General features: G+C 47.5%; 1 protein-coding gene across 1 annotated transcript in view; it reads right to left on the bottom strand.

Annotated features, from left to right (window-relative positions):
- Positions 1-10365: 10365 nt before the first annotated feature.
- FA2H (fatty acid 2-hydroxylase) overlaps positions 10366-26207 on the bottom strand; it is a 51311-nt gene continuing 35469 nt past the window's right edge. The window contains exons 3-7 of the mRNA XM_004273267.3: positions 22327-22469; positions 21630-21736; positions 14813-14985; positions 13212-13464; positions 10366-11823 (exon numbers count right to left, since the gene is read on the bottom strand). Coding sequence (XP_004273315.1) covers positions 11744-11823; positions 13212-13464; positions 14813-14985; positions 21630-21736; positions 22327-22469 — 756 coding nt within the window. The 3' untranslated portion in view covers positions 10366-11743. The remainder of the gene's footprint in view (positions 11824-13211; positions 13465-14812; positions 14986-21629; positions 21737-22326; positions 22470-26207) is intronic.

Genomic DNA, 26207 nt, shown 5'->3' with positions numbered 1-26207 from the left:
CTCCTGAGGGCGTCCAGTCGGTCCTGTGCACAGTTCCAGGCAGACACCTCGGCTTCTCTTCTCGGACGACTGCCTTCCTCCCGGGCGAGAAGTCTGCGAACGCGAGACCCTGGGGGAAGTGCCGAGTCCCCGCGCCTCCTGCCCTCGGTGCTCGTGCCGCGCGCCCTGCGCTCCGCTGGCGGAGCGGGACTCACCCGACGCCGGCTGCCACCGGCCGGATGTGTCCCTTCGAAGTCAAGCGACGTTCGGCTCACGGCCCCTGAGCCCGGCCCCTCCACGTGTCCCCCAATCAGCTTTATCGGCGGCTGTTTTTGCCCTGAGCCGGCTAAAGGACTGGGTGTCGGACAGGGAAGTCTGGCCCGCCTTCTCGGAGCTTTCACAGGGCTCTTGTAGCCAAACCCCAGGCTCAGGGTGCATTGGTTCCCTAGAACCTCTTTCCATCTGGCTCAGAGCGAAGGATCCTTCCTTCCTCCTGGTATTCTCCCCTTGCCCTTTCCACACTCCCCCACCTTCCCCAAATTTCTCAGTAATTATTTTACAGAGTACTCCTGGGGCCAGGCCCTCTGCTTGGGGCCGGAGATTCAGAAAAGAATAAGGTCCCAGGAAACTATTATAACCAGGACACAGTATGGGAAAGATTAGATGAGCAAAAAACAGAGCTAGAGAGAAGGTGCTTGTGTCTGCTTCTCGGTGCTTGAAAATATTGGGGTTGGGGGAAGGGAGTGAAGGAAGAGACACACTTAAGCTGGGGTGGGGGGTTCGGCGGAAATCAACTTCCTCCTCTAAGGTCACTGCAGAGCTTTCTCTTTTGGTGCAAGTCATGTTTTATTACAGTTAGCTGTGTCCGCAGCTAGAAAGTCTGAGGAATGACATTCATTAACTCATCAGGCTGTTTCCTCTAAAAGGACAGAATTGGATTGTATGAGAAGACTTTTTGGATAGGGAAGACCTGGGTAGAGGACGTCTGGGGTGTTTATTCATTTATATTCTCCTGCTATTTTCTCCACCTACTGCATCATCAGTTTTCTTCTTAGCTCAGGTTCCCTAGTAGCAGAGTCCAAAAAAGAGAATCAGGTACGTTGTGATTTACTGAAGGAAGGCTCTCAGGATAGAGGGTAGGATAGGGCAGGGGGAGAAAATAGCTAAGCAAGGATGCAGTCTCAGTGCAGACTAGCTTCAGCCAGATTCCATGGGGAGGTCTGGAGCAAGAAGCTCTGGAGCAAGAGGTAGCTTCTGCTCTGGATAGATCAGAAGTTAGGTCACAAGAAGTCTTAACAAATTGAAGAAGATTGAAATCATACCAAGTATTTTTTCTGACCACAGTGGAATGAAACTAGAAATCAACAGCAGAAGGAAAACTGGAAAATTCATAAATATGTGGAAATTAAACAACTCTTGAGCAACTATCCTGTCAAAAAAGAAATCAAAAGAAAATTAGAAAGTACCTTGAAACCAATGAAACACAACATACCAAAACTTAGGGGATGCAACAAAAGCAGTACTGAGAGGGACGTTCACAGCAATAAATACCTACATAAAAAAGATCTCAAATAAACAACCAAACTTTACACTTCAAGGAACTAGAAAAAGAAGAACAAACTAAGCCCAAGGTTAACAGAAGGAAGGAAATAAATATTAGAGCAGAAATAAATGAAATAGAAAACAGAAAAATAATAGAAAAAATCAGTGAAACAGTTTATTTTTTTTAAAGATAAACTCTACAAACCCTTAGCTTCACTAAGAAAAAAAGAGAGAAAATTCAAATAAAAAGAGTCACAAATAAAAGACATTACAACTGATGTCACAGAAATAAAAAGGATCAAAAGTGACTGTAATTCCCTGGAGGTCCAGGGATTGGGATTCCAGGTCTTCAGTGCCAGGGGCCTGGGTTTGATCCCTGGTTGGGGAACTATTATCCCACAAAGCCCTGCAGCATGAGCAAAAAAAAAAAAAAAAAAAAGAGAGAGAGAGAGAGAGATTGTGATGAACAATTATATGCCAACAAACTGGGTAACCTAGAAGAAACAGATAAATTCCTAGAAACATACAGCCTACCAGGATTAAATCATGAAGAAATAGAAAGTCTGAACAGACCTATAATTAGTAATGGAGACTGAATCAGTAATCAAAAACCTCCCAACAAAGAAAAGCCCAGGGCCAGATGGTTTCACTAGTGAATTGTACGAAACATTTAAAAATGAATTAGTACCAATCTTTGTTAAACTCTTGCAAAAAATTAAAGAGGAGAGAACACTTCGAAGCTCATTTTATAAGCTCAGCATTACCCTGATACCAAAGCCAGACAAAGATATAAGAAAAGTACAGGCCAATACTCCTGCTGAATATAGATACAACAATCCTCAACCAAAATACTAGCAAACCAATTAAAAGGATCATACACCATGACCAAGTGGGATTTATTCCTAGGATGCAAGAATGGTTCAACATATGAAAATCAATTAATGTGATACACCACAGTAACAGAATAAAGGATAAAAACATATGATCATCTCAATAGGTGCAGAAAAAGTATTTCACGAAATTCAAAACTCTTTAATGATTAAAGACTCTCAACAAATCAGAAATAGGAGGAAATTATCTCAACATCACTAAGGCCATATATTACAAGCTCACAGCTAACATCATTCTCAGTGGTGAAAAACTGAATGCTTTTCCTCCAAGATCAGGAACAAGGCAAGGATGTTGACTCTCACCAGTTCTATTCAATATAATAATAGAAGTCCTAGCCAGAGCAATTAGGCAAGAAAAAGAAAGTAAAGACATCAAAATAGTAAAGAAAGAAGTAAAGTTGTACCTGTTTGCAGATTACATGGTCTTATCTATAGAAAACTCTAAAGACGCCATTTAAAAAGCCCACAAAACTGTTAGAACTAATAAATGAATTCAGTGAAGTTGCAGGATACAAAATCAACGTAAAAAATCAGTTGTGTTTCTATACACTAACAACAAATTATCTGAAAAGGAAATTAGGAAAACAATGTCATTTTCAATAGCACCAAAAAGAATAAAATACTTAGGAATAATAAATCAACTAGGGAGGTAAAAGACTTGTACACTGAAAACTACAAAACACTGATGAAGGAAATTAAACAATACACAAATAAATCTAAAGACGAGTGTTCATGGATTGGAAGACTTAATATTGTTAAAATGAGCATCTACCCAATGCAGTCTACAGATTCAATGCAATCCCTATCAAACTCCCAATGTCACTTTATAGAGAAATAGAAAAACAATTCTAAAATTAATATGGAGGGACTTCCCTGGTGGTCCAATGGTCCATGCTTCCACTGCAAGAGGTGCAGGTTCAATCCCTGGTTGGGGAACTAAGATCCCTCATGCAGCATTAAATTAAATTAAATTAAATTAAATTAATATGGAAACACAAAAGATCATAAATAGCCAAATCATTCTTTTTAAAATTTATTTATTTTTGGCTGCATTGGGTCTTCATTGCTGCATGCAGGCTTTCTCTAGTTGTGGTGAGTGGGGGCTACTCTTCATTGTGGTGCACTGGCTTCTCATTGCAGTGGCTTCTCTTTTTGCAGAGCATGGGCTCTAGGCGCATGGGATTCAGTAGTTGTGGCTCGTGGGCTCTAGAATGCAGGCTCAGCAGTTGTGGTGCACGGGCTTAGTTGCTCCGCGGCACATGGGATCTTCCTGGGCATGAACCTGTGGTGTCCCCTGCATTGGCAGGCAGATTCTTAACCACTGTGCCACCAGGGAAGCCCCCAAATCATTCTTGAGAAAGAAGAACGAAACTGGAAGAATCACACTTTCTTATTTCAAAATATATTACAAAGCTACAGTAATCAAAACATTATGGTACTGGCATAACAGCTGACATATAGACCAATGGAACAGAATAGAGAATCCAGAAATAAATCCACATATATACGATCAACTGATCTTTGACAAGGGTGCCAAGAATACACAATGGGACAAGGATAGTCTGTTCAACAAATAGTGCTGGGAAAACCATATCCACATGCCAAAAAATTAAATTGAACCCTTATTTTATATCACTCACAAAAACCAACTCAAAATGGATTAAAGACTTACACATGACACCTGAAACTGTAAAACTTCTAGAAGAAGACATAGGGGAAAAGCTTTGTGACATTGACCCCAGCAATGATTTCATGGATACAACACCAAGAGCACAGGTAACAAAAATAAGTAAAATTATATTAAACTAAAAAGCTTCTACACAGCAAAAGAAACAAGAGTGGAAAAGCAACCTATGGAATGGTAGAAAATATTTTCAAACCATATATTTGATAAGGGGTTAATCTCCAAAATATATAAAGAACTCCTACAACTCAATGATAAAAAAATGAATAACCTGATGAAAAAAATGGGCTAAGGACTTGAACAGACATTTCTCCAAAGAAGACTTACAAATGGCCCACTTGCATGTGAAAAAATGCTCAACGTTACTAATCATTAGGGAAATGCAAATCAAAACCACAATGAAATATCATCTCACACCTATCAAGATGGCTATTGTAAAAAAGAAGAAGACAACAAGTGTTGGTGAGGATGTAGAGAAACTGAAACCCTTGCACACTGTTGGAGGGAAAATGGTGCAGTCATTATGGAAATCAGTACGGAGGTTTCTCAAAAAGTTAAAAGTAGAACTACCATATGATCCAGCAATCCCACTTTTGGGTATTTAACCAAAATAGTTGAAATCAGGATTTCAAAGAAATAGCACATCTATGTTCATTGCAATACTATTCACAATAGCCAAGAAGTGAAAACAACCTAAATGTCCATTAACAGATGAATGGATAAAGTAAATGTGGTATATACCTACAATGGAATAGAATTCAGCCTTAAAAAAGAAGGAAATTCAGCAATATGTAACAACATGGATGAACCTCGAGGACATTATACTAAATGAAATAAGCTGATCACAGAAAGACAAATACAGCATGACTCAGCTTATAAGAGGTATCTAAAACATCAAATTCATAGAATCAAAAAGAGGCATGGTGGTTTCCAGAGGCTGTGGGAGGGGGAAATGGGGAGTTACTAGTCATTGAGCATCAAGTGTCGGTCAAGAAAGATGAATAAGCTCCAGAAAACTGCTGTACAACATTGTACCTACAGTCAACAATAGTATATTGTACACTTTAAAAATTGTCAAGAGTGTAGACCTCATGTTAAGTGTTCTTTCCATAATAATAAAAAAGAAATAAAAGGACTGTAAGAGAATATATGAACAATTGTACACCAACCAATTAGATAACCTAGATGAGACGCACACAAATAATCTAAGTGATTCAAGAAGAAATAGAAAAATTTGAACAGACTTATAACAAGTAAAGAGACTGAATCAGTAATCAAAGCCCTCCCTCCAAAATAAAAGGTCGGGCCAGATGATTTCACTGGTGAATTCTACAAAACATTTGAAAATGAATTAACACTAATCCTTCTCAAACTGTTTCAAAAAGATAAATGGAGAGAACACTTCCTAACCCATTTTATGAGGCCAGCATTACCCTGATACCACAAGAAAGAAAACTACAAACCAATACCATTGATGAATATAGATGAAAAAATCCACAACTAAATACTAGAAAACTGAATCCTAAAACACAGTAGTGGATTGTACGCCTTTATATGACCAAATGAGATTTATTCTAGGAATGAAAGTGTGGTTCAACATATGAAATCAATATAATACACCATATTAATAAAACAAAGGAAAAAACCCCACATGATCATCTCAATTGAAGCAGGAACAAATTTTGACAAAATTCAACACCATTTCATGATGAAACACTCAGCAAACCAGGAACAGAAGGGAACTTCCCCTTGATAAAGGACATTTATGAAAAACCCACAGCTAACATCATATCTAATGGTGAAAGACTGAATGCTTTCTCCCTAAGATCAGGAATAAGAGAAGGATGCTCATGTTCATCAGTGCTGTTCAACATTGTACTGGAAGTTCTAGACAGAACAATTAGTCAAGAAAAAAAACTTAAGGCATTCAAACTGGATAACGAGAAGTAAAAATGTCTCTGTCCACTGATGACATAATCTTGTATGTAATAATCTTGTATGTAAAATAAAAATTTTACTAGAGCTAATGAAGGAATTCAGCAGAGTTGCAGGATATAAGATTAACACAAAAATCAGTTGTGTGTCTATACACCAACAATGAAAAATACAATAAAGGAAATTATGAAAACAATTCCAATTACTATAGCAGCCAAAAGAATAAAATATTTGGGAATAAATATAACCAAGTAGGTGAAAAGACTTGTACACTGAAAACTACAAACCACTGCTGAAGTAAATTAAAGAGTTCCAGGTATAAACACCTGGACCGCCGGTCTCTTGCCAGTGCCTGTATTTGCAGAACTGGCAGTCAATATGCAAAAGAACACACTAATGCAGTTCACACAGATCAGCCTCACAGGGTACTGAGAGGGATGGGAAAGAAGGGGAGAGTGAATCTGGAGAGTAAATGGCAAGTATCTAGCCTATCTCATAATTCCTATGTCTGATGTCTTTGTTGGTATATTTGTTGCATGTTGTTTCTATCAGCGTTTACTCATGGTGCCTTCTTTCCCTGTGTGTTTTGTTTTGTTTTTATTGTGAGCTTATAGTCCTTGGAATTTTATCTGTGGGAATTTTTTTTTTTTTTTTTTTTTTTTTTTTTGCGGTCGCAGGTCTCTCACTGTTGTGGCCTCTCCCGTTGCGGAGCACAGGCTCCGGACGCGCAGGCTCTGAACGCTCAGGCTCAGCGGCCATGGCTCACGGGCCCAGCTGCTCCGCGGCATGTGGGATCTTCCCGGACCGGGGCACGAACCCATGTACCCTGCATCGGCAGGCAGACTCTCAACCACTGTGCCACCAGGGAAGCCCTGTGGGAATTTTTTGAGGCCCGGATTGAAGCTACATATTTTTCCACCAAAATTTATAAGTGCTTCTCCTGAGAGCCTTGTGGCTCCACCTGTCAGGGATATTTTACACTAAAATTTTGACTTGAGGTGTTTCAAACCACACAGTTTATGTGAATCCACGCTTCAGACCACCATGAGGGCTATGCTTGGGGTTCTATATTCTCAAAAGAGCTTTTTCTCCACTCCATGCAGGTAATTTTACTTGCAGTGCCCTGGGAAGGTGGTTTTACTTCTGGTTTGCTCTTCCACTGCGGATCTAGCCTTTTGGGGTCTGTAGCAGACATGTCTGGGATCCTTGTCATATCCCTTCAGTCCACCTCTGGTCTTAACCTCAGTTGTGGTGGAAGGTTCTGTGGGAACTCAGCCACAGTTCTGGTGGATAATTCCTAGCAAGCTCACACTCAGCTTGTACTGACTGCATCCCACTTCAATTGCACACATCTGTCTTTCTGCTTTTGTTCCAGGACCTTTGTCAAAGCCAAGGAATCTGGTTGCGTTGCATGCTGCGACAGCACATCAGTGAGAAGGGTGTTGACACCAATGCTCAACCAATAGGAGAGGAAGCTGTGGGTAAATGTTCCAGCCTCTTGTCCTTTAGGTGGACAATTCTGGCAGGTATTCTGTCTGCTTCTCAAGATGCCCCTGTGGAATCCGTATGAGAACTTCACATACTCATTCTTATTTGGCTCCCCCACTGTCTAATCTTTCCCAATTTCTCACTCTTTATTTCTGCAATTGCCTCCCAAATAAACTACATGCATGAATGTTCTTGTTTTAAGGTTTGCTTTTTAGGGAACCTAAATGAAGACAGCCCCCTACCTTTATGCTTTTGCCAAAATGATATTTTTTCTTCTTTTTCTTATCACTCCTTCTTCCACCTCCCCCACTATAAGCTAATAAGGTGTCTGGGATGGAGTGCAGATGAGACTCTTGGCATTTTCCAAATTTCACATTCACCCTGTAGCAACCTTAATAGGTAACAGTTCTTCATTGTGCCATTATTACCTCATTGTAAAGAAATCTCCATCTTTTTTTGCAACCATCATATCTTTATAGAAAGTTAGAACTGGAAAGTTCATATGTATAGTTCCACCTTCCTCTCAAAAACAGTAGATGAGACAAAACAGTAAGTTAAGAGAACAGGTAAGGTGGAAAAGTGATGGAATTTTACAATCACAGACATCTGATTTCCAGTCATAAGGGGGCAGAGCCGCATGCTGTCAGCAGAGGGCAGCAGAGGCCAGGGAACCGGTGGAAAACCAAACCCAAACAATGTAACCTGCCAGAGATCTGACAGAGACAAGACTAACACTTATTGGGGCCTGTTACAAGTTAGGCTTTGCGCTGAGCACAATTAGAAACAGTACAAAGTTCAAAGACAGAGATGGGAGGCTAGAGCCAATGCAGGAGTGGAACAGAGTCAAGTTAAGAGGGTGGTTCTTCAGGTCAGCTAAGAAACGCCCAAAGACAGCATGTCTGGAGGTAGAGCGATGCCAGAAATAAAGATAACGGCTATGGCCCTGTCCACTGCCAGGGCAGCTGGGTTGTTGCTAGAGAATCAGGTTAAGTTGCTAGGGTCATTGAGAGTCAGTCAACCTGCGTATTTACTTTACACTGATCAGAATTTAAATGGCCCTTCGCCCACGTAAACATTAAACTTGCTTGATGATTTTTCTGTCTTCTCCCACTACAGAAATAATCACGTGCTCCAAGCTTCAGGCTTTCCCATCATGCTAGATGCGCTGGCATCTTGATAATGTCCCTTGCTGGCTTTAGCATCTAATCTTTGACTCCTCCTTGGGTCTCTTGCACTTGAAGATAAAATTCTCTGACTCCAGAAGGGACTGCACTGTGAGTGCCAACTGGCTTGAGGTTAAGGGCACTTTCTATATTGTTCTCTTCTGTAGGATGGGGCTCATTCTCTCCCTTCCAAGGCCTTGTGGAAATTCCTAACCCCCTGGAAACTTCTAGCCAGCACAGTAGGAAGCTCTGGGGGAGTCTGTCCAATATTCACTGAGTGGACCTTTTCATTAATAGATTGGCTTGTTTTTTGTTTCTTTTTTCCCCCTAAATCTTCTCATTACCATGCTACAAACTCACATAGATTTTGACACTTCTTACTAGCTCTGTTTTTTTTTTTTGTTTTTTTTTTTGCGGTACGCGGGCCTCTCACTGTTGGGGCCTCTCCCGTTGCGGAGCACAGGCTCCGCACGCGCAGGCTCAGCGGCCATGGCTCACGGGCCCAGTCGCTCCGCGGCATGTGGGATCTTCCCGGACCGGGGCACGCACCCGTGTCCCCTGCATCGGCAGGCGGACTCTCAACCACTGCGCCACCAGGGAAGCCCTGTTTTAATCTTTTCAAAGAATTTTTTTTCCAATTAATGTTTTGCTCAAACTTGCTCATCTTAGGCCTGTCTCCGGTGGACTCACATATTTACAACTAGTTGATCTCTTCCTTTACTCCTGCTTTTTCTTTCTTCCTTCCCCTGGGGAGTGATGCTCCATGGTTGGATTCCCAACAGCATCTAGGGAATGGAGGCTGGATTTCTGCTGCTTCGATGGCCTGATTCCAGGAGCTTGAGGGAGGATTGGCCCAGACAGGTCACCCTAACCTTCAGGCTGGGAGCTGCTCTCTCGAGCAGGGAGAGGCAGCAGGAGCAGGGGCCCCTCCATGTGGCCACAGTCTCGCCAACATCAGCTTGCCTCCACTTTCATTTTTGCCTCTGCATCCTTGTGCAGGCGAATGCAGAGCCCACCTCTGCCGCACCTACTGAACGAGACTCTGAGTGTTGAGGACTTGGATCTATGGTTTGATAGGTTCCATAGGTGGTTCTGATGTGGTGGCTTGGGACGATATCCTGGGAAACTGTTTCACCCAGACTGAGCTGGCCTGAAGTTCTAGTTCCTACATTGGGCATTTGTTGCTGGAGCCTTAGAAAAGTCAACTAGAGTCTTAGCTGTGGTCTGATAAATTCCAAAAGAAACACCTCCTCTGTTGTGTACCAAGGCAGTTCGTGGGAGTGACGCCCCCTTATGCCCACCTCCAGGTATAAGCAGTGAGGGAGAGATGCTGTCTGCAGAGAATTTAAAAACAGTTAACGAGGGAATTCCCTGGTGGTCCAGTGGTTAGGGCCTCGCGATTTCACTGTGAATGGCGTGGGTTTGATCCCTGGTCGGGGAACTAAGATCCCGCAAGCCCCGAGGCAGTGGCCAAAAAAAAAAACCAAACAGTAATAAAATCGAATAAAAAGATAGGGGTTGGTCTGATTTTTATCATCACTATACCCCAGCAAGTCTACACAACCTGGTCAGCGATCGAATAAATACTCCTTCCTGCTCAACCAGCCACACCCCCCAAACCCTTCTGCGCCTCCCTGGCCTCGACCAAGTCTGGTGAGTCGCCATCAGCAAGTAACACCTCATCTTTTTTGGTTTCTTTTCCAATGTGTTTATTTTTCAAAATATACAATTTATTTACACCTTTATTTCACAACGGTAGTTTGTACATTTATTCCAAAATCTTTAAATAACCCCGCAGTAAACAGTACAAATCACAGGATCGGTCAAACTGCTTCCCTTTAGCCTTTACACACATCGAGTTTTTAAAAAGTTTCAAGTAGTAACGGTTTGTGGGTAAGAAGGGAACAAAAATAAGACAAAAACGTTTTTACATAAGCTCGACATGTAGGATTAGAAAGGGCAATCTGAGCAGCTACTTGGTCTGGGGCCCGACTAAGGGTATTTATAGAGTTTATAAATAAGACCCTCTTATGAGCAGCGAGGGTTTTGGTTATGAGGAAGAAAGGGGGGGGAACCTCGTCCGCTGGGGTGGAAGGGGCTGGGAGATAAGGCACCGCATCAAGGCTTCTTCTCGGCTTAAGGAGGCACTGGCTGGAAGGGTCCTGAGTGAGGCGGGCAGGGGCCCACGTATGCCAGGTGGAGGTCGAGAATGGCTGGGGACAGGATGGGGCTCCCATCCACGGAGAGGTCTCTTCAGCCTCCCTTGGAGAAAAGCTTTGTGATTCTGGAGGCGGAGAGACGGCTAGAGCAGCTGGTGCTTCCTAAAGAAAGGGGCGTGGGCTCCCTCCAGCCTTGAGACCCGCAACAGCTACTCTCGGCCCACCTGCACAGACAGGTGAGGGCCAGGCGTGTGGGCGCTGGATGTGTCACAGCCCGAGGCACCTGGTGATGCAGCTGGCATTTGTCATTGGCAGGGGACAAAGGTGCTGCCCCAGGAGGCTTCCTGCTTTCTCCTCTTCGGACAGTGCTTCATCCACCTCTGTGTCCTCCAGTCCTCAGGAGAACAGCCTGAACCACCACACACTCCCCGGCGACAGAAGGTGGGGAAGACGAGGGCCATGGCCCTGCAGGCCCCGCTCTTCACTGTTAACACTGGCAGCTCCAGGGTGCTAAGACACAGGTGGGACACCAGCTGGTCCCAGGGGTCAGTTGCCTTCACTCCCCTTAGGAAAGTCCCCACTGGCTGGGTCCTGAAGCAGTCCTGTGGGCTAAGGCACTGGGCGGGGGTGTGAGTGAAGAGGCTGGGATGCTCCAGGAAAGAGCTAGTCCCTGAGGGCCAGTGGGCCACCAAGTGGACGTGACCCTCCTGTGCTGGGTCAGGACGGCAGTCTCAGGGTTAGCCTCGGGCTTCAGGGTTTCCCCAGCACCCTCCACCAAGCCCAAGGGCCGGACAAAGCCTGCACTGCCTGGTCAAGCAAACCTTCTTTGCAGGGTCTGGACGGGGGTGGACTGGGGTAGGGGCCACAGCGGGGCTGAGGGCAGGACAACAGGGCTGGGAGTTGTCACTGTATCTTCGGGTGGGGTTCTTCCAGAATAAGGGTGTGGAAAAAGTGATCCCAAAATTTAGTGCTGATGCCAAATCCTAGAGAGGGAGACAAATGGGGAGAAGATGAGGCATTCCTGAAGGAGTCAATCTGCTTGGAAGGGAGCCTAGCTGGGGCTAGCACGTGGGGAAGATTTCAACATAGTCCCCGATGGCCTTTCCAACTCTCAGGGCCATACTGGCAGGAGTCAAGAGCAGGGTACCAGTGTTTCTAGACTCCCAAGGATACCGTTGGAATAACCCCAAATTTCTTATCTGGCCTGGCTTCCTGGGAGAGCCTGGCTGCTGCCTGCCTCTTCCTCTCTCTGCCTCACACTCCAGCCGCCTCCTTCTCTTTGAAGATGCCAAGTTCATTCCTGCTTCAAGGCTTCGCACCTGTTGCTCCTGGGAGGCTCTTTCTCCAGACATTGGATGCTGGCTTCTCCTAATTCAGGTCTCAGCTCTAATGACGTCTCTGCAGTGACACCTTCCTGGACCACTTTAGCTAGCATTCTGCTGTCCAGCAGGGTAGCCACTAGCCCATGTGACTTCTGAGCACTGGAAATGTGGCCTGAGCTATGGAGGGACTAAATTCCCAGTTTCATTTAATTTTAATTAACTTACATTTCAATGTAAAAAGCTATACTCGATTCAGTTACTGGAGAACTTTTAGGCACGTTCGGAGCAACTCATGTATGTGAATCTACTTTTTTGACTGTAAATTTTATAAACTCTAAATATGGATCAAGTATTTCCAATGAACATTTAGCCCTTGAATGGCGACAGGCTTGTAAGTGCAAGATACACACCGGATATCGAAGACTTACTAGAAGGAAAGAATGTAACATTTCTCATTAACAATTTTATTTTTTTTGGCCACGCCGCACGGCTTGAGGGATCCCAGTTCCCCAACCAGGGATCAAACCTGGGCCCACGGCAGGCTGAGTCCTCAGGCTGAAAGCTCTGAGTCCTAACCCCTGGGCCTCCAGGGAATGCCCAACAATTTTTATATTGATCACACGTTGAAATGATAATATTTTGGTTGTATTTGGCTTAATAAACTATATGATTAAAATTAACTTCATTGGTTTAATTTTACTTGTTAATGTGGCTACTAGAAAATGTAAAATCCCATCTGTGACTCATATTCTATATTATTAAACAGGGTGGGTCCCCTCTCCTGCTGACATGGTTTCTCTAACATCACTTTGCCTTATTTTCTTTGTGGCACTTATCACTGTCTGGAATGGTCTTTGCTATTTACTGGTTTCCTTGTTTGTCTGTCTCTGCACAGCCCCCTGCACCAGGGACTAGGATGGGAGTTCCACGCTTGCCTTGCTGACTGTGTATCCCCAGAACCGTGCCTGGCCCTGGCTAGAAGCTCAGGGGTAGCTGTCAAATAAGAAATGAACAAACGAGGAAGTGGGGAGGCACCGGCAGGTCCTCACCTGACTGCTGATGTGCAAAGTGGTGCTTGACGTGGTGGGCCTTCAGGTTGTACAGGTAGGAGCCCTTGTGCGGGGAGCCGAAGTGCAGGTAGTAGTGGATCATGTCGTAGATGACGTAGCCCAGGAGGCCACCTGCAAACACAGTGCCCCCCACCGCCTCGGGCAGGATGAGCCGTAAGAACACGTAGAAGAAAGCTATCACCAGAGAGGCTGGCACAGGGGGGAAGACCAGGCGGGACTCGTCGAAGGGTGCCTGTGGATGGAGGGGCTCATGTGTCAGGACGCAGCCCGGGGCCCCAGGGCCTGACTGTGGTCACACACAGCATGCCGGCCCAGAGGTGCTCCCATGGGGGATGGGGCAGAGCAGCCCAGACAGTCCAGGGAGGGTGTAGGCTTAGCACCCTCGGTGGCTTTGGGGAGGGTGGGCCACCAAGACTAGAAGCCCTGGAGAGTCTGTCCCACCCCCAATTTCCAAGCCAGGATGGGACCTGGAAAACCGGCCAAGAAAACAGGGGTGGGTGTGATGTGGGCAGGGTGCTCGCAGAGCAGAGTCCCTCTTTATGCTGAAGAGGCCCCTGTGGCTCTGGAATTTGTTCGGTGCTAGGGAGGAGGCCCAGCCCCCAACCCCAAGTACCAGGCGGGGCACCTGGACACGGCCCGAGGGTGATGAAGGCGCACATGGTAGACGATGCTGGAAGTGTTAACAGGCAGGTCCCCCACCCCAGGTGGCCTTCTTTGTTCCAAGGGGGTGTTGTCACAGTGAACCAGACAACAAAAGAACCTAGTCTTTGGCTCCGGAGCTTCACAAGCCAAGGGCCTGGCAGACAGGTAAGATTTTAGAGACTGTGTGAGTATTCTGAGGAGAGACCCTCTCTGGGCTGAAAGAGGAGAGAGAAATCAGGCGACAGAGAAAGAGCAATATACCGATGTGGGCCTCCCTCCCCTCTGACCAGGAGCAGCAGGACTTGCTGGCCATGTGCCAGAACACCAGCTCCAGGACAAAGAAGGAAAGAAGGGGGGGGGGGAGGATGGAGACCCTGGGATAGGCCGAGAACAGCATGGTGCAGGGACAGAGAAGCAGCAGGGAGACACAACTTCCTCTGGGCACACCTGGCTTCCAATCCCAGCTGCTGGGACCATCATGTTGCCCTTGAGGAGCCCCAGTGGGGTGGATGGCTGACAGCACAGACTCTGGATTCCACAGGGGACAACATCCAGGTGTGACCTTGGGTGAATTCCTTAGTTCCTTTATTTCCCCAAGCCTCAGTCTGCCAGTCTGTGGAATGGGGAGAACTGTAGCACCACCTTCAGAATGAAGCTCCACAAGGGCAGTGATTCTGGACTGTTTTGTTCAATGGTGTCTAGAACAGTGCCCAGCATATAGTGAGCACTTAAGTGAGCACTTACTGAATGAATGAATAAATGAAGGAATGAAGTTGTTGTGAGGATTCAAGTTGGACACACAGGCTCACTCTGTCCACACCCGGTGCAGGTTAGGACCCAGTCACACCCAGTCACATTTCCCCTCGCTCTCAACCTGACTCCCACCAAGATGGGCAGCTCCCATGGGTGGGACCCGGGTGAGAGCCTGCCCTGCTCACCTTGTGGTGCTGGCCGTGCATGATGAAGTGCAGCATGATGAGGTAATAGCTGTCGTTAGGGGGCTTCATGTGGAACAGGAAGCGGTGGATGAGGTACTCTACTAGGCTCCAGAGGAGCAGCCCCAGCATGAAGAGGCCCGGGAACGTGGACTCAGGCATGGCTACCGAGTACTCTGCAGAGGGGCAGGAGAGAGGCAAGGTCAGGGCAGACAGCCCCAGGGCACAGCAGTGCCTGGTAGCTCCAGAGGTCCTGTCTCAAGGCCCTGTCACCTTAGGAGCTGCTGCCCTTTGCCCAGCAGCTATGGGGCCCAGCCCCACTATTAGGGCCTTTGAATCAAAATGGGAAGGAGGCTGTGACGATCTATGTTGGGCTTAGGAGAAGTCCTCTCAGAGGACTATTGATGTGGGGTATTACATGGATTTCCGATGTTGAACCACCCTTGCATTCTGGAATAAATCCTATTTGGTGGTGGTGTAGAATCCTTTCATATGTTCTAGGATTCAGTTTTCTAGTGTTTCGTTGAGGACTGTTGCATCTATATTCGTCAGTGATATTACTTGGTAGTTTTCTTTCTTGTGGTGTCTTTGTCTGGCTTTGGTATTGGAGTAAGATTTGGCTAGACATCTGAGATCTTCCTTAAAGCGACTGTAAGAGGAACAGCTATGGCCAGCACTGGACCTCTACCTGGTGCTATGGTCGGAACGTGTTCCCTCAAATTCATATGTTGAAACCTAACCCCCAAGGTGATGGGAGGTGATTAGGTCACGGGTGAATAGGACTAATTCCCTTATAAAAGAGGCTTGAGAGAACTCTTCCCCTTTCTGCCGTGGGAGGATACAATGAGTCTTTGACCTAGAAGAGGGCCCTCACCTGACCATGCTGACACCCTGATCTGGGACTTCCAGCCTCCAGAATCGTGAGCAATTCATTTCTGTTTTTACAAGCCACCCAGTCTGTGATGTTTTGTTACAGAAGACTGAACGGACAAGGAAAAAGTGACCTTGCCCCAGCGGCATGGAGGAGAGGGAGGGGCGATTCTGATGAAGCCAGCAGAGCTGGGGGGCTATTGGTGGAAGATGTTAACCACCAGGGACTGGGGGGCCAGGAGGGCCAGGAAAACCCAAGGAGAGATGGGTTCGTGAACAATACTTCAAATCATAGCATATGAGGAAGATGCGAAAAACCTGAAGATGATTGGCCCGGAGACCAGAAGACTGGAGAGATGTAATTATCATGAAGTGTGAGGTTCCCCAGGCCCAGCCCTCGGAGGACAGCCTGCAGTCCTTCCGGCTCTCGTTTCTTTTCTCTACTTCATCCATTCTTCGACTTCACCGACACTTCAGCTCTTGTCACAGTTTTCTTCATGTCTATGCTCACCCTCTTAGCTCTACTTCTTTTCTCCACAAGCTATTGCTTTGGCTATACTGGCTCTCTCTTTTAAAAAGGAGCAGCTTTATTGAAATATAACTCACATATCTTACAATTCACCCATTTCAAGTGTACAATTCAATGGTTTTTAGTATACTCAGAGTTGTACAACCATCACAATTTTAGAACATTTTTATCACCCCAGAAAGAAACCCATTACCCATTAGCAGTCACTACTCCTTTCCTCCAACCCCTGCCATTTCCCAGAGCCAGGAACCCCCTAATCTACTTTCTGTCTATTGCATCTGCCTATTCTGTATATTTCGTATCCATGGACTCATCCAGTATGTGGTCTTTTGTGACTGGCTTCTTTTACTTACAATATTTTCAAGGTTCATCCACGCTGTAGCGTGTATCAGAACTTCATTCCTTTTTAAGGCTGAATAATATTCCTTATCAATACAGATGCACCACATTTGTTTATCCACTCCTCAGCTGATGGACAGCTGGGTTGTTTCTACTTTTTGGCTATTATGAATAATGCTGCTGTGAACATTCATGTGCGATTTTTTGAGTGGACGTATGTCTCCAGTTGTCTTGGGTATATGCCTAGGAGTGGAATTGCTGGCACCTACTGCAACTATGTTTAACTTTTGGGGAAACTACCAAACTGTTTTCTAAAGCTAGCCATTCTTTTTTTTTTTTTTTTGCTGTACGCGGGCCTCTCACTGTTGTGGCCTCTCCCGTTGCGGAGCACAGGCTCCGGACGCGCAGGCTCAGCGGCCATGGCTCACGGGCCCAGCCGCTCCGCGGCATGTGGGATCTTCCCGGACCGGGGCACGCACCCGTGTCCCCTGCATCGGCAGGCGGACTCTCAACCACTGCGCCACCAGGGAAGCCCGACCACTCTATTTTTGAATCTGTAACCCCGTAAGTTCCCATCCTGAGGTTTACGAATACCCAGAGTCCTCGGTCAGATTTCAGAGTGAACCTGCTGACGTGGTATCCCAAACGATGCATCTGTGTGCATCTTTCTGGGGGTTGAGTCCACAAATTTTCAGATCCTCCAAGGAACTGGAACCAACAAGGTTTGAACACACAGCTCCACTCCCTGCCTGCTGGGATACTTGGCTTTTCTCCTCTTCTCTAGATGCCCTTTGTCAGGCTCCATCGTGGAAACTGCCTCTGTCCCCAGGGTCAAAACCTTGACCCTCCCCTCTTATATGCTCTCTGTTTGATCTAGGATGTCAGCCGCACCTGCCTGCTGACAAGCCCCAGATCTATGCCTCCAGCTCAGCCCTGGATGGCTGCTTGCTACTGGGCATCTCCATGCAGCTGTCCACAGCCCCGCCTCCAAGGTCAGCAGCTTCCAAATGAAGCCAATCATCTTCTGCTTCCTTCCTGCCCACCCTGTCACCCCAGGCTGCACCTCAGTGCGGGGGTTAATGACTTCCACACATTACCTAAGGCTCAACTTATTCCTGTCTCCCGCGTCCAACCTGTCACCAAGCTCTGTCAGCTGCCTCTCCTTAATATCTTCTGGCAAAATAAAAAAAAGCCAGACACAAAAGACCACATACTGTAGGACTCTATTTATATGGCATGTCCAGAATAGGCAAATGTAGAGAGACAGAAGTAAACTGGTGGTTGCCAGGGGCTGGACGAGGGGGGAATGGGGAGCAGAAGCTCAGTGGGGGTGGGGTTTCCTTTTGGAGTGATGAAAACCTTTTGGAACTAGACAAAAGCGGTGGTGGCACAACATTGTGAACGTACTAAATGCCACTGAATTGTTCTCTTCAGAATGGTTCATTTTATGTTATATGTATCTCACCTCAAATTAAAAAAGAATCTCTTGGGTCAGTTCACTGCTCTGACGCCCCTACTACCTCATCACCTGGTGGCTGCATCAGCTTCCTACTCCAACTCTGCCCCTACATGCTGTTAAAACCCTCCTGTGGTGCCTCGTTCTCTTTAGGTAAAGTCCAAACCCCTAGCCTGGCACTCGAGCTCCCTTGAGACCCAGCCCTGCCAGACACATCCCTGCCTCATTGCCCCATCACCCTGTACGGGGGCCAAACCGAACCACCTGTGGCTCCTGAGGTGCCCGCGTTCCCCACCCACACATATCTTTTCCTTCACTGGAATTCCCTCCCTCCCCTCCTTACCCCACGTGTCTCCTCCTGTGAGAAGCCTCTGCAGACACCCTTTGCCCCGACCTGGGCCGGGTTTGAGGCCTGCCACATCATCCTTCCTCATGTTGAGCTATGGCTGCCGTTTTACCCATTTGTCCCCACCAGGTTGTGAGCATTTTATGGGCAGAGTGGGCATTTTGTTCTGTATCTCCTGTGCTTAACACAGCAGGTGCTCAGACACTCGTGGGCGATTCGTGGGCCAGCCCAAGTCTCTCTGGAGGGCTGGACAAAGATGAGATTTGACCCGTACTGCTCTAAGGGCAGAACAGGGGCAGCCTCTGGTTCTGTTTAAGAAAGCACTTCTGAAGGACTGTGCCCAGTGTGAATGACCACAGGGAACTAGTGAGTAAGGAGAGAGCCCAGGAAGGTGAGGAGGAGAGGTGACTTTCCTGCTCTGTGGACCAGATTCCAGGCCCAGGGCCGTTCTGATAGACGGTTCCAAATGAGTCTCTAAGCTAAGGAAGGATTTTTCACACCTTGCCTGGAAAGTAACACAACGCAGCTAAGGTTCAATCCCCAAAGGACCCAGCCAATCTTTCTGAAATCAGGCGTTGAGCTGATCTGACATCTCTCATCAGTGGGGCCTGCTGTGTCCACATCTGGCATGAGACATATGCCTGACAGCACTCCCTGTCACTAGCCATCCAGCCCTGGCTGGGCTGCTCTGGTTGGCCAGGTCCCACTTTGAGGGAAGGCTGGACACCTCTGGGGTCTTTCAGGACACTCTGGTGAAGTGCAGGGAGCCTGGGCTTTGGATTTGCAGACCGGGGTTCAGATCCCGGCTCTGTACCATCTACGTGTTTTCTCAACAGTAAAATATCCTACCACTTGTGAAGGGCTGTTGCTAAGACAGAGGGAATATAACACCTGATTATGTGATAAATATACATCTTATATATAAGAATAATATACTGTATATTAATACTTATCATAATAATATAATATGCCTCATATATAACAAGAAGCTACTATAATTTTTAAATATAATGAGTCAAAGTACATCTAAGTTCCACACAGTCCTCCTTGTGCTGTGTTTTCTCAGTTCTCCTTGCAGGGCTCTGGAGGGTCCCTGGTTGGGGGAGAAGGAGTTTCCCAGCTCCCCCGCCCCAGAGTGCAGGAGCCCTTCCTCGCTGTGTAGCTCTCTTGTCAGCAGGGAAAGGACTGGACATACAGAAGCATTCCCTGGCCACAGACTTTGGTCTTGACCTTTGCTGGGGCTCCCACCACAATTGCATGGAGGCCTGACTCCTTGCCTAGGACGCTGCTCTGCACTCACTCTAATGCGCCTCCAGGAACCGCGCTGGGGGCCAGCCTGGATGTGCAGAAGCCCTCTGCTTTCCAAAGCATTTTCACACATGCACCTAGGAATTTCAGCCTTGCACTGGTGTCTCCATGCAGCGTCCACTGTTCCTTGGCACCCTGAGTCTCCTGCATTTACTCCAGTGCACCCTTTGTCCAGCAGCTGTGCTGGGACCCTGCTGAGTTTCCACTCGCCTTGCTTTGTGGCTCTATTTTTTTCTGCCTGTGGCCTGTGCCTTGCCTGATGAGCTGCAGGTGAGGGAGGCGTGTGCGGCTCTCATGCCACCATCGCTGGCATCATGGTCACAGCCCCATTAACCCCCTACACTAGACCTTTATTAGACAGCACATTTCAGCTCTCTGCAGAGGCCCGTGGTTCTGATGAAGCCATCGAATCACCCTCCCTGCCTCGCAGAAGAGTCCCCTCCTATAGGTCAAGGCTCCGCCCGCCCCCTCACCCCAGCATCACCCCCGTCGGCCCATCAGGCCGGAGCTGGTACCGAGTGGCATCTCTGGAGGAATCCTGCAAAGGGACCTGGGCCAAAGCTCTGGCATCCCATTCCCCCTCTGGCCCCAGCCCTGGCGGCCCTGCCACTGTTGGTGATTGTTAGGGGAGCGCCCGGCAGACAGTGGGTGATTCAGTGAGCAGGCCGTCTCAGCAACAAGCCCTGTGCTGTGCCTGAGCTATTCAGCGTGGGCAGAAAAGGGTAACCTTGGCTCGAGGGGTGCACACATTAACCCTTGGGGACCGGGAGCAGCCTGGGCTCTGGGGGACTTCCTGCAGCTGGCTCAGCACCTCCCCATCCTGGACCAGGTGGGAAAACTGGGGCTCCAGGTGCTGTGGCTGTGGCCCCTCTCATCTAAACCATTCAGCCCTCAACTTCTGCTCCTGGGGGAGGCGGGCAGGAGAGAGCCTCGGAGTGTGGAAAGAAGGAGCCTCTGTCTGGCAGCGACAGGGGTTCAGAGGCTCACAGTTGGGAACATGACATGTGATCAGGAGAGGAAAGCCCACCTGAGCTATTCCCAGCACCCCTCTCCCACCTGTCCCCCTACCCGGCCTCTGTCTGAGCCATTTGCCATGGGCAAGCACTTCCCCAAGGCAGGTTCTGCCAGGACAGACAGATTACCTGGGCAGGTGACAGATTACCTGGAGACCAAAGGTAGGTGATGAACTTGGGAGGCAGGCTGGCAGAAGAGGCCCAAACCTGTGGCTGCCCTGAGAGACTCAGCCTCACAGGCTCTTTGGAAGTCACCCCATGTCAGCCCTTCTCTCTGTCCCCTGCCCACCTGGGTGGCACCTGGCATCTACATCCCAGCCACGTGACCCTGAATTGCTCACTTGACTTCTTGAGGTTCCATTTCCTTATCTCTAAAGGGGTGTACCTTTCTTGTGGGGCTGTTGGGAGGGTTAAATGAGATGGTCCCTGGAAAGCACCAGGCATGTGATAAGTGCTCAGTAGAGGTTAGTGGGTTGCTACTCTGAGTCAGGGCTTCTGCCGCCGGGCCTTTGCCCTGGGGGACATTCTAGGACACTCTGGGATCCTTCTCTCCCAGGCTCTAATCTGTGTTCTGTTCGTGAACCATTCCAAGTTCAGCTCTCTGCTGTGCCACCTGGTGAAATGACTTCACTTAGTTTCCTGACGAACAATCCCAGGTCACACTTTTTCTATTCTTAGACTCAGTGAGAAACCCCGTCTTTATTGTTACACCACTTGATGAAATGATTTCATTTAGTGTCTGCTAATGTGTGGCTGGTTGTTTTTTAAAACTCATTTTGTGGAGGGTGGGGAGGTCTGACATTTCTTTTGGAAGAATATTTCTACAGATAGACCTCATTTTAAAATCTTTGTGATATGGTTTAGGGTTCTATGTTCTCAGAAACTCAGGACCAGGGAGAGCACCAAGGTCCCCAGCCTTCAGGAGCCACGGGAGCAATTGAGGAAGGACCCAACATTACCTGTGGTGAAGGACGTGAAGAGTCGGACGTTGCCCTGGGCGAGGGTTCGGTAGTAGGACCAACTGAGATACAGCATCAGGGGAACCCAGATGATAGGGACGCTGTACCTGCAGGAAGGTCGTCAGGGTGAGAGATATACATGCACAGAAGCTCGAGAGGGTCCAACTTCCCTAGAGACACACCTCTCAACTAGAGGGGGATGAGATGATACCAAAGCATGTGCACAAAGCATATGGAGACTTGCGGTCCAGGGGACACTGATGTGGGGGATGGGGAGGGGAGGAGGAGAGAAGCTGTGAGTCTGTCTCAGTCTCTGAGATGAATTACTGGCAGGAAAAAAAAAAAGTCCTTCTGGCTAACAGTGCAGCTAGATGGGTGCTGACCTCTTGTGGCAGAGGGGCTAATTGCAGGCAAAATAGTCTGCCATGGGCAGGGAAGGCTAAAAACCCCTCACAGGAGTCTGGAATAGAACAGGAGTGACATTCAAAGTGGTTTCTGGCTACATGTTGGATTGTCACTCAGTGGACAAAATCATGCATACGAATGGATTATGCCTATGGCATGTTCCACTATTGCCAAGAGCTTACAGTACAGCTCTGGGCTCCAGGGAGGGATCCATTTGACCCTTCCCCTTTGCATCTGACTGGCACCATCAGGAGAGAGGGATAGCCCACCATGGTCCGAGAGCAGGGCTCACCAGACAGTCTTGCTGAGGGCCTCGATGAGATCTGAGTGGAAGAGGCGGATGGGCCTGGTCACCGGCTGGTGGACCCACTCATCGTACTTCTCTCCCAAGTGGCCTACCTGCCACAGTAGGGGCTTCTGCCAGTCTACCAGGTCCTGCAAGAGATAAAGTCAAGTGGACACTTGAAATTCACACCTGTGCACATTCGTTCTCCCATCTCCTGGTTACAGCATCCTACTCCCCAGCCCCACCTCAGCATATGTGGTCTGTATGGAGCTACCAACCCTCCTGCTCCAGTGCTTGGGGACTAACTGTTCATCCCAACCCGAGGGCCACAGAAATGGGATCCAGGATAGGCCCATGGCCTAGGTTGGTGCAATGAGCCATCGGACAGCCCTCTCCTCTTGCTGGGATTGCTAGGTTGGCAGGGCATGACCCTGGAGTTGCCAGTGAAGGCTGCCTGAGGATGAAGTCAACACAGAGGATGCCCAAGCCCGGAGCTGGAGACACTGAATCCTGGTGATGACATTTGAGTGCCTAGATTCAGCCATGCATGAAGCTTGAAGTCTTAACCAGGATTCTTTAGGTATAGGAGCCAATACATTCTGTACTAGGAATCAAGTAGGCCCTTTCTCCTCCAACAAGGGCTTTCTTCTTTTTTTGTGTGGCTGCACTGGGTCTTCGTTGATGTGCACAGGCTTTTCTCTAGTTGCGGTGAGTGGGAGCTATTCTTCATTGCAGTGTGTGGGCTTCTCATTGCAGTGGCTTCTCTTGTTGTGGAGCACAGGCTCTAGGGGCGCAGGCTTCAGTAGTTGCAGCACGCAGGCCCCAGAGCACGAGGGCTTCAGTAGTTGTGGTGTGTGGGCTCAGTGGTTGCAGCTCACAGGCTCTAGAGTGGGCACTCAGTAGTTGGTGGCGCATGGGCTTAGTTGCCTCGAGGCATGTGGGATCTTCTCAGACCAGGGATCGAACCCATGTTCCCTGCATTGGCAGGCAGATTCTTTTCTTTTTTTCTTTAATTTATTTATGTATTTTTATTTATTTATTTTTGGCTGCATTGGGTCTTCATTGCTGTGCACAGGCTTTCTCTAGTTGCTGCAAGGAGGGGCTACTCTTCATTGTGTTGCATGGGCTTCTCATTGCGGTGGCTTCTCTTGTTGCAGAGCATGGGCTCTAGGCACGTGGGCTTCAGTAGTTGTGGCACACGGGCTCAGCAGTTGTGGCATGCGGGCTCTAGAGCGCAGGCTCAGTAGTTGTGGTGCACAGGCTCAGTTGCTCTGTGGCATGTGGGATCATCCCGGACCAGGGCTCGAATCCATGTCTCCTGCACTGGCAGGTGGATTCTTAACCACTGCCTCACCAGAGAAGCCCAAGGGCTTTCTTCTTAGTGGTGGCCTGTGTAATTCATTCATTCACCCATTCAAACAATCATTCGTTCAGCACTTTGCTTGACATATATCTATATTTCTATGTTAGTTGCTGGGAAGAATAAACAACAATGTAAGAGACCATCTTTGCTTCACATAGCTTAGTGCTGAAGCACAGTTCAGACTCTAGAGACAGGCTCTATCACTTACTGTGTGACCTTGGGGAAATTACTTGACCTCTCTGAGCCCCAGTTCACCTAGCTATGAAATGGAAGTAATAATAATGGTACCCACATAAAGTACTCAGCAAGGTGAGACATGCCAGGCAAGAAAATTTAATGGTGATGCAGGCAGGCTGAGGTTGGGAGGCAGAATGATTGGTACAAATGCCCGGGTCTAGGGTACGAGAGGAGGGCTTTGCCACAGAACCTAGGATTTGGGTTGAGCTCATACAATATGGAATACTTGGGAAGGGGGAGAAGGGAAAGGAGGTGGGGAGGGAGTATGGGCATAGATGTGGAGTTGAGAATGATTGTGGCCCATTTGATTCCTTGACATTGGTCTGTGGGGCAGTAGAAAGAGATCTTCTGAGGGCTTTAGATGACAGAACACCCAGTATCAAGCCCAGGAGTTGTCACTTCATCTTCCAGGCTGGCTGTCTCCAAGGTAGGGATGTATGTGTACCCCAGGGATACTCACAGGCTGATCCCCAGAGGTGAGGAGAAAATATTAGAGACTCTTTTTGATATATTTCTTTCATATATAAACCATATTTGAATGTTTTCTAATGTACCTAATACAAGAGTACATTAGCTCGCACAAATAATTTGTAGATAATTTAAATGGACATATAATGGAGAATGTGCTCAAAACGTTTTGGTTAATAGGGATGCAAGGTCAAAAAAGTTTGGAGGCTGCAGAAGCCCTTGAAGACAATGGGAAGCCCTTGAAGATTTCTGATGAGTCGGTGTATTGAAGATTAATCTAGACCAAAATCAGTAAAGAAAAATGACCTTGGAGTCAGGTGACCACCTTACAAGCCTGACTCTGCCTTTTATCAGCTGTGGGATCCTGGGCAAGTGCCTTTACCTCTCAGAGCCTCTCGGCTCTCTTGTCTGTAAAGCCGGGTGTGCCTGGACCCACCACCCACAATAGGAGAGAGGGCGCCACGTGCCCAGTGTCTGGTACTCAGTGGGTGTCAATGAACGTCCAATGCAGGGCATTCGGCGGCCACTGGGGGTGACAGGGACGTGGTGTCAGGAACTGAGGGCTAACAGTCACAGAGCACTGGTTATGTGCCAAGCATGTTTCTAAACACCTGACGTGAGTTAAATCCTGTGATCCTCACTGTACCCATAACTAGGTGTGTACTTTTATTGTTGTCGTTTGCAGATGAGGAAATTGAAGGTGAGTAACATGCCCAAGGCTGCCCAGTTAAGACATTTTTGATGAATTGGCCCCTTTATTATTGGGAAATAGTCCCTGGTAATACTCCTTGTCCTGAAGTCCACTTTGTCTGATTTTAGCAAGGCTTCCTTATACTTGGTGTTTGCATGGTCTTTCTTTCCCCACCCTTTTAATTTCACCTTGCACACACCTTTAAATTTAAAGTGCATCTCTTGCAGACAGTGTATAGTTGGGTCTTGCTTTTCGATCTAGTCAGACACTCTCTGCCTTTTAATTGGAGTATTCAGTCCATTTACATTTAATGTTGTCTTGCTATTTGCTTTCTGTTTGTCTCCTCTGTTCTTCCCTTCTTGACTTGTTTGTGTTGATCAAGAATTTAAAATATTCTATATTATCTGCTCTGTTGGCACTTTAGCTATGCGTTTTTGTATATTTCTTAGTTGCTGTTCAAAGGATGATAATATGCATCCATAGCTTATCACCATCTATCTCAAGCGAAAGCCCTGGTTTTTACATGTTCCACTTTTGCATGTTACACACGACACTTAATTCAGACTCAGCTACCTCAGACAAGAAATGTTTCCAGCTGTGGCACAGGTACGTGAACAGGCAGGCCTCTCTGTCAGCCAAGCAGTGGTTTGGGAAAATTTTTTCTGTTGATCCGTTTTGCCCTTATTTTGTAAAGCGAACAGAAAACAGCATGGGATTCATAAGCTTGATTCAGTTGAGACCCAGGAGGAAACGTCTAGGTCTAGCAGCAAGCAGGGATTCCAGCCTGAATCTAACACCCTGTTGCGAAGGGAACAGAACAGACGGACAGAGAATGTATGGAGAAGCTGGAGTCAGATGGCCGGAGAGCTGCTTGTTTACAGGCATGATGGAAACAGAGCCAGCCTCTCCTCCCAGACACAAGCGTCTCTCATTTGATGGCCTGTTGCCCACTGGATCTTTGGACATGACTTGGGTTCCTCCCTGGCTAGACCAGTGGGCACTGGCCACTGTACAAAGGGCGGACTTGCTGTCTTGAGTTGGTCCCAAGGGTCCTCTGACTTGGCTGGCTGGCCTTGGAGGGCCTGGAACCTGGGCTCTGTGTCTAGCCCCCCGTGCATTTCTGCAAGG

This window comes from Orcinus orca, chromosome 20, assembly GCF_937001465.1.
Source record: "Orcinus orca chromosome 20, mOrcOrc1.1, whole genome shotgun sequence".
NCBI lineage: Eukaryota > Metazoa > Chordata > Mammalia > Artiodactyla > Delphinidae > Orcinus > Orcinus orca.
The sequence above is the reverse complement of the archived record's forward strand: the minus strand, read 5'-3'. Positions and strand labels throughout refer to the sequence as shown.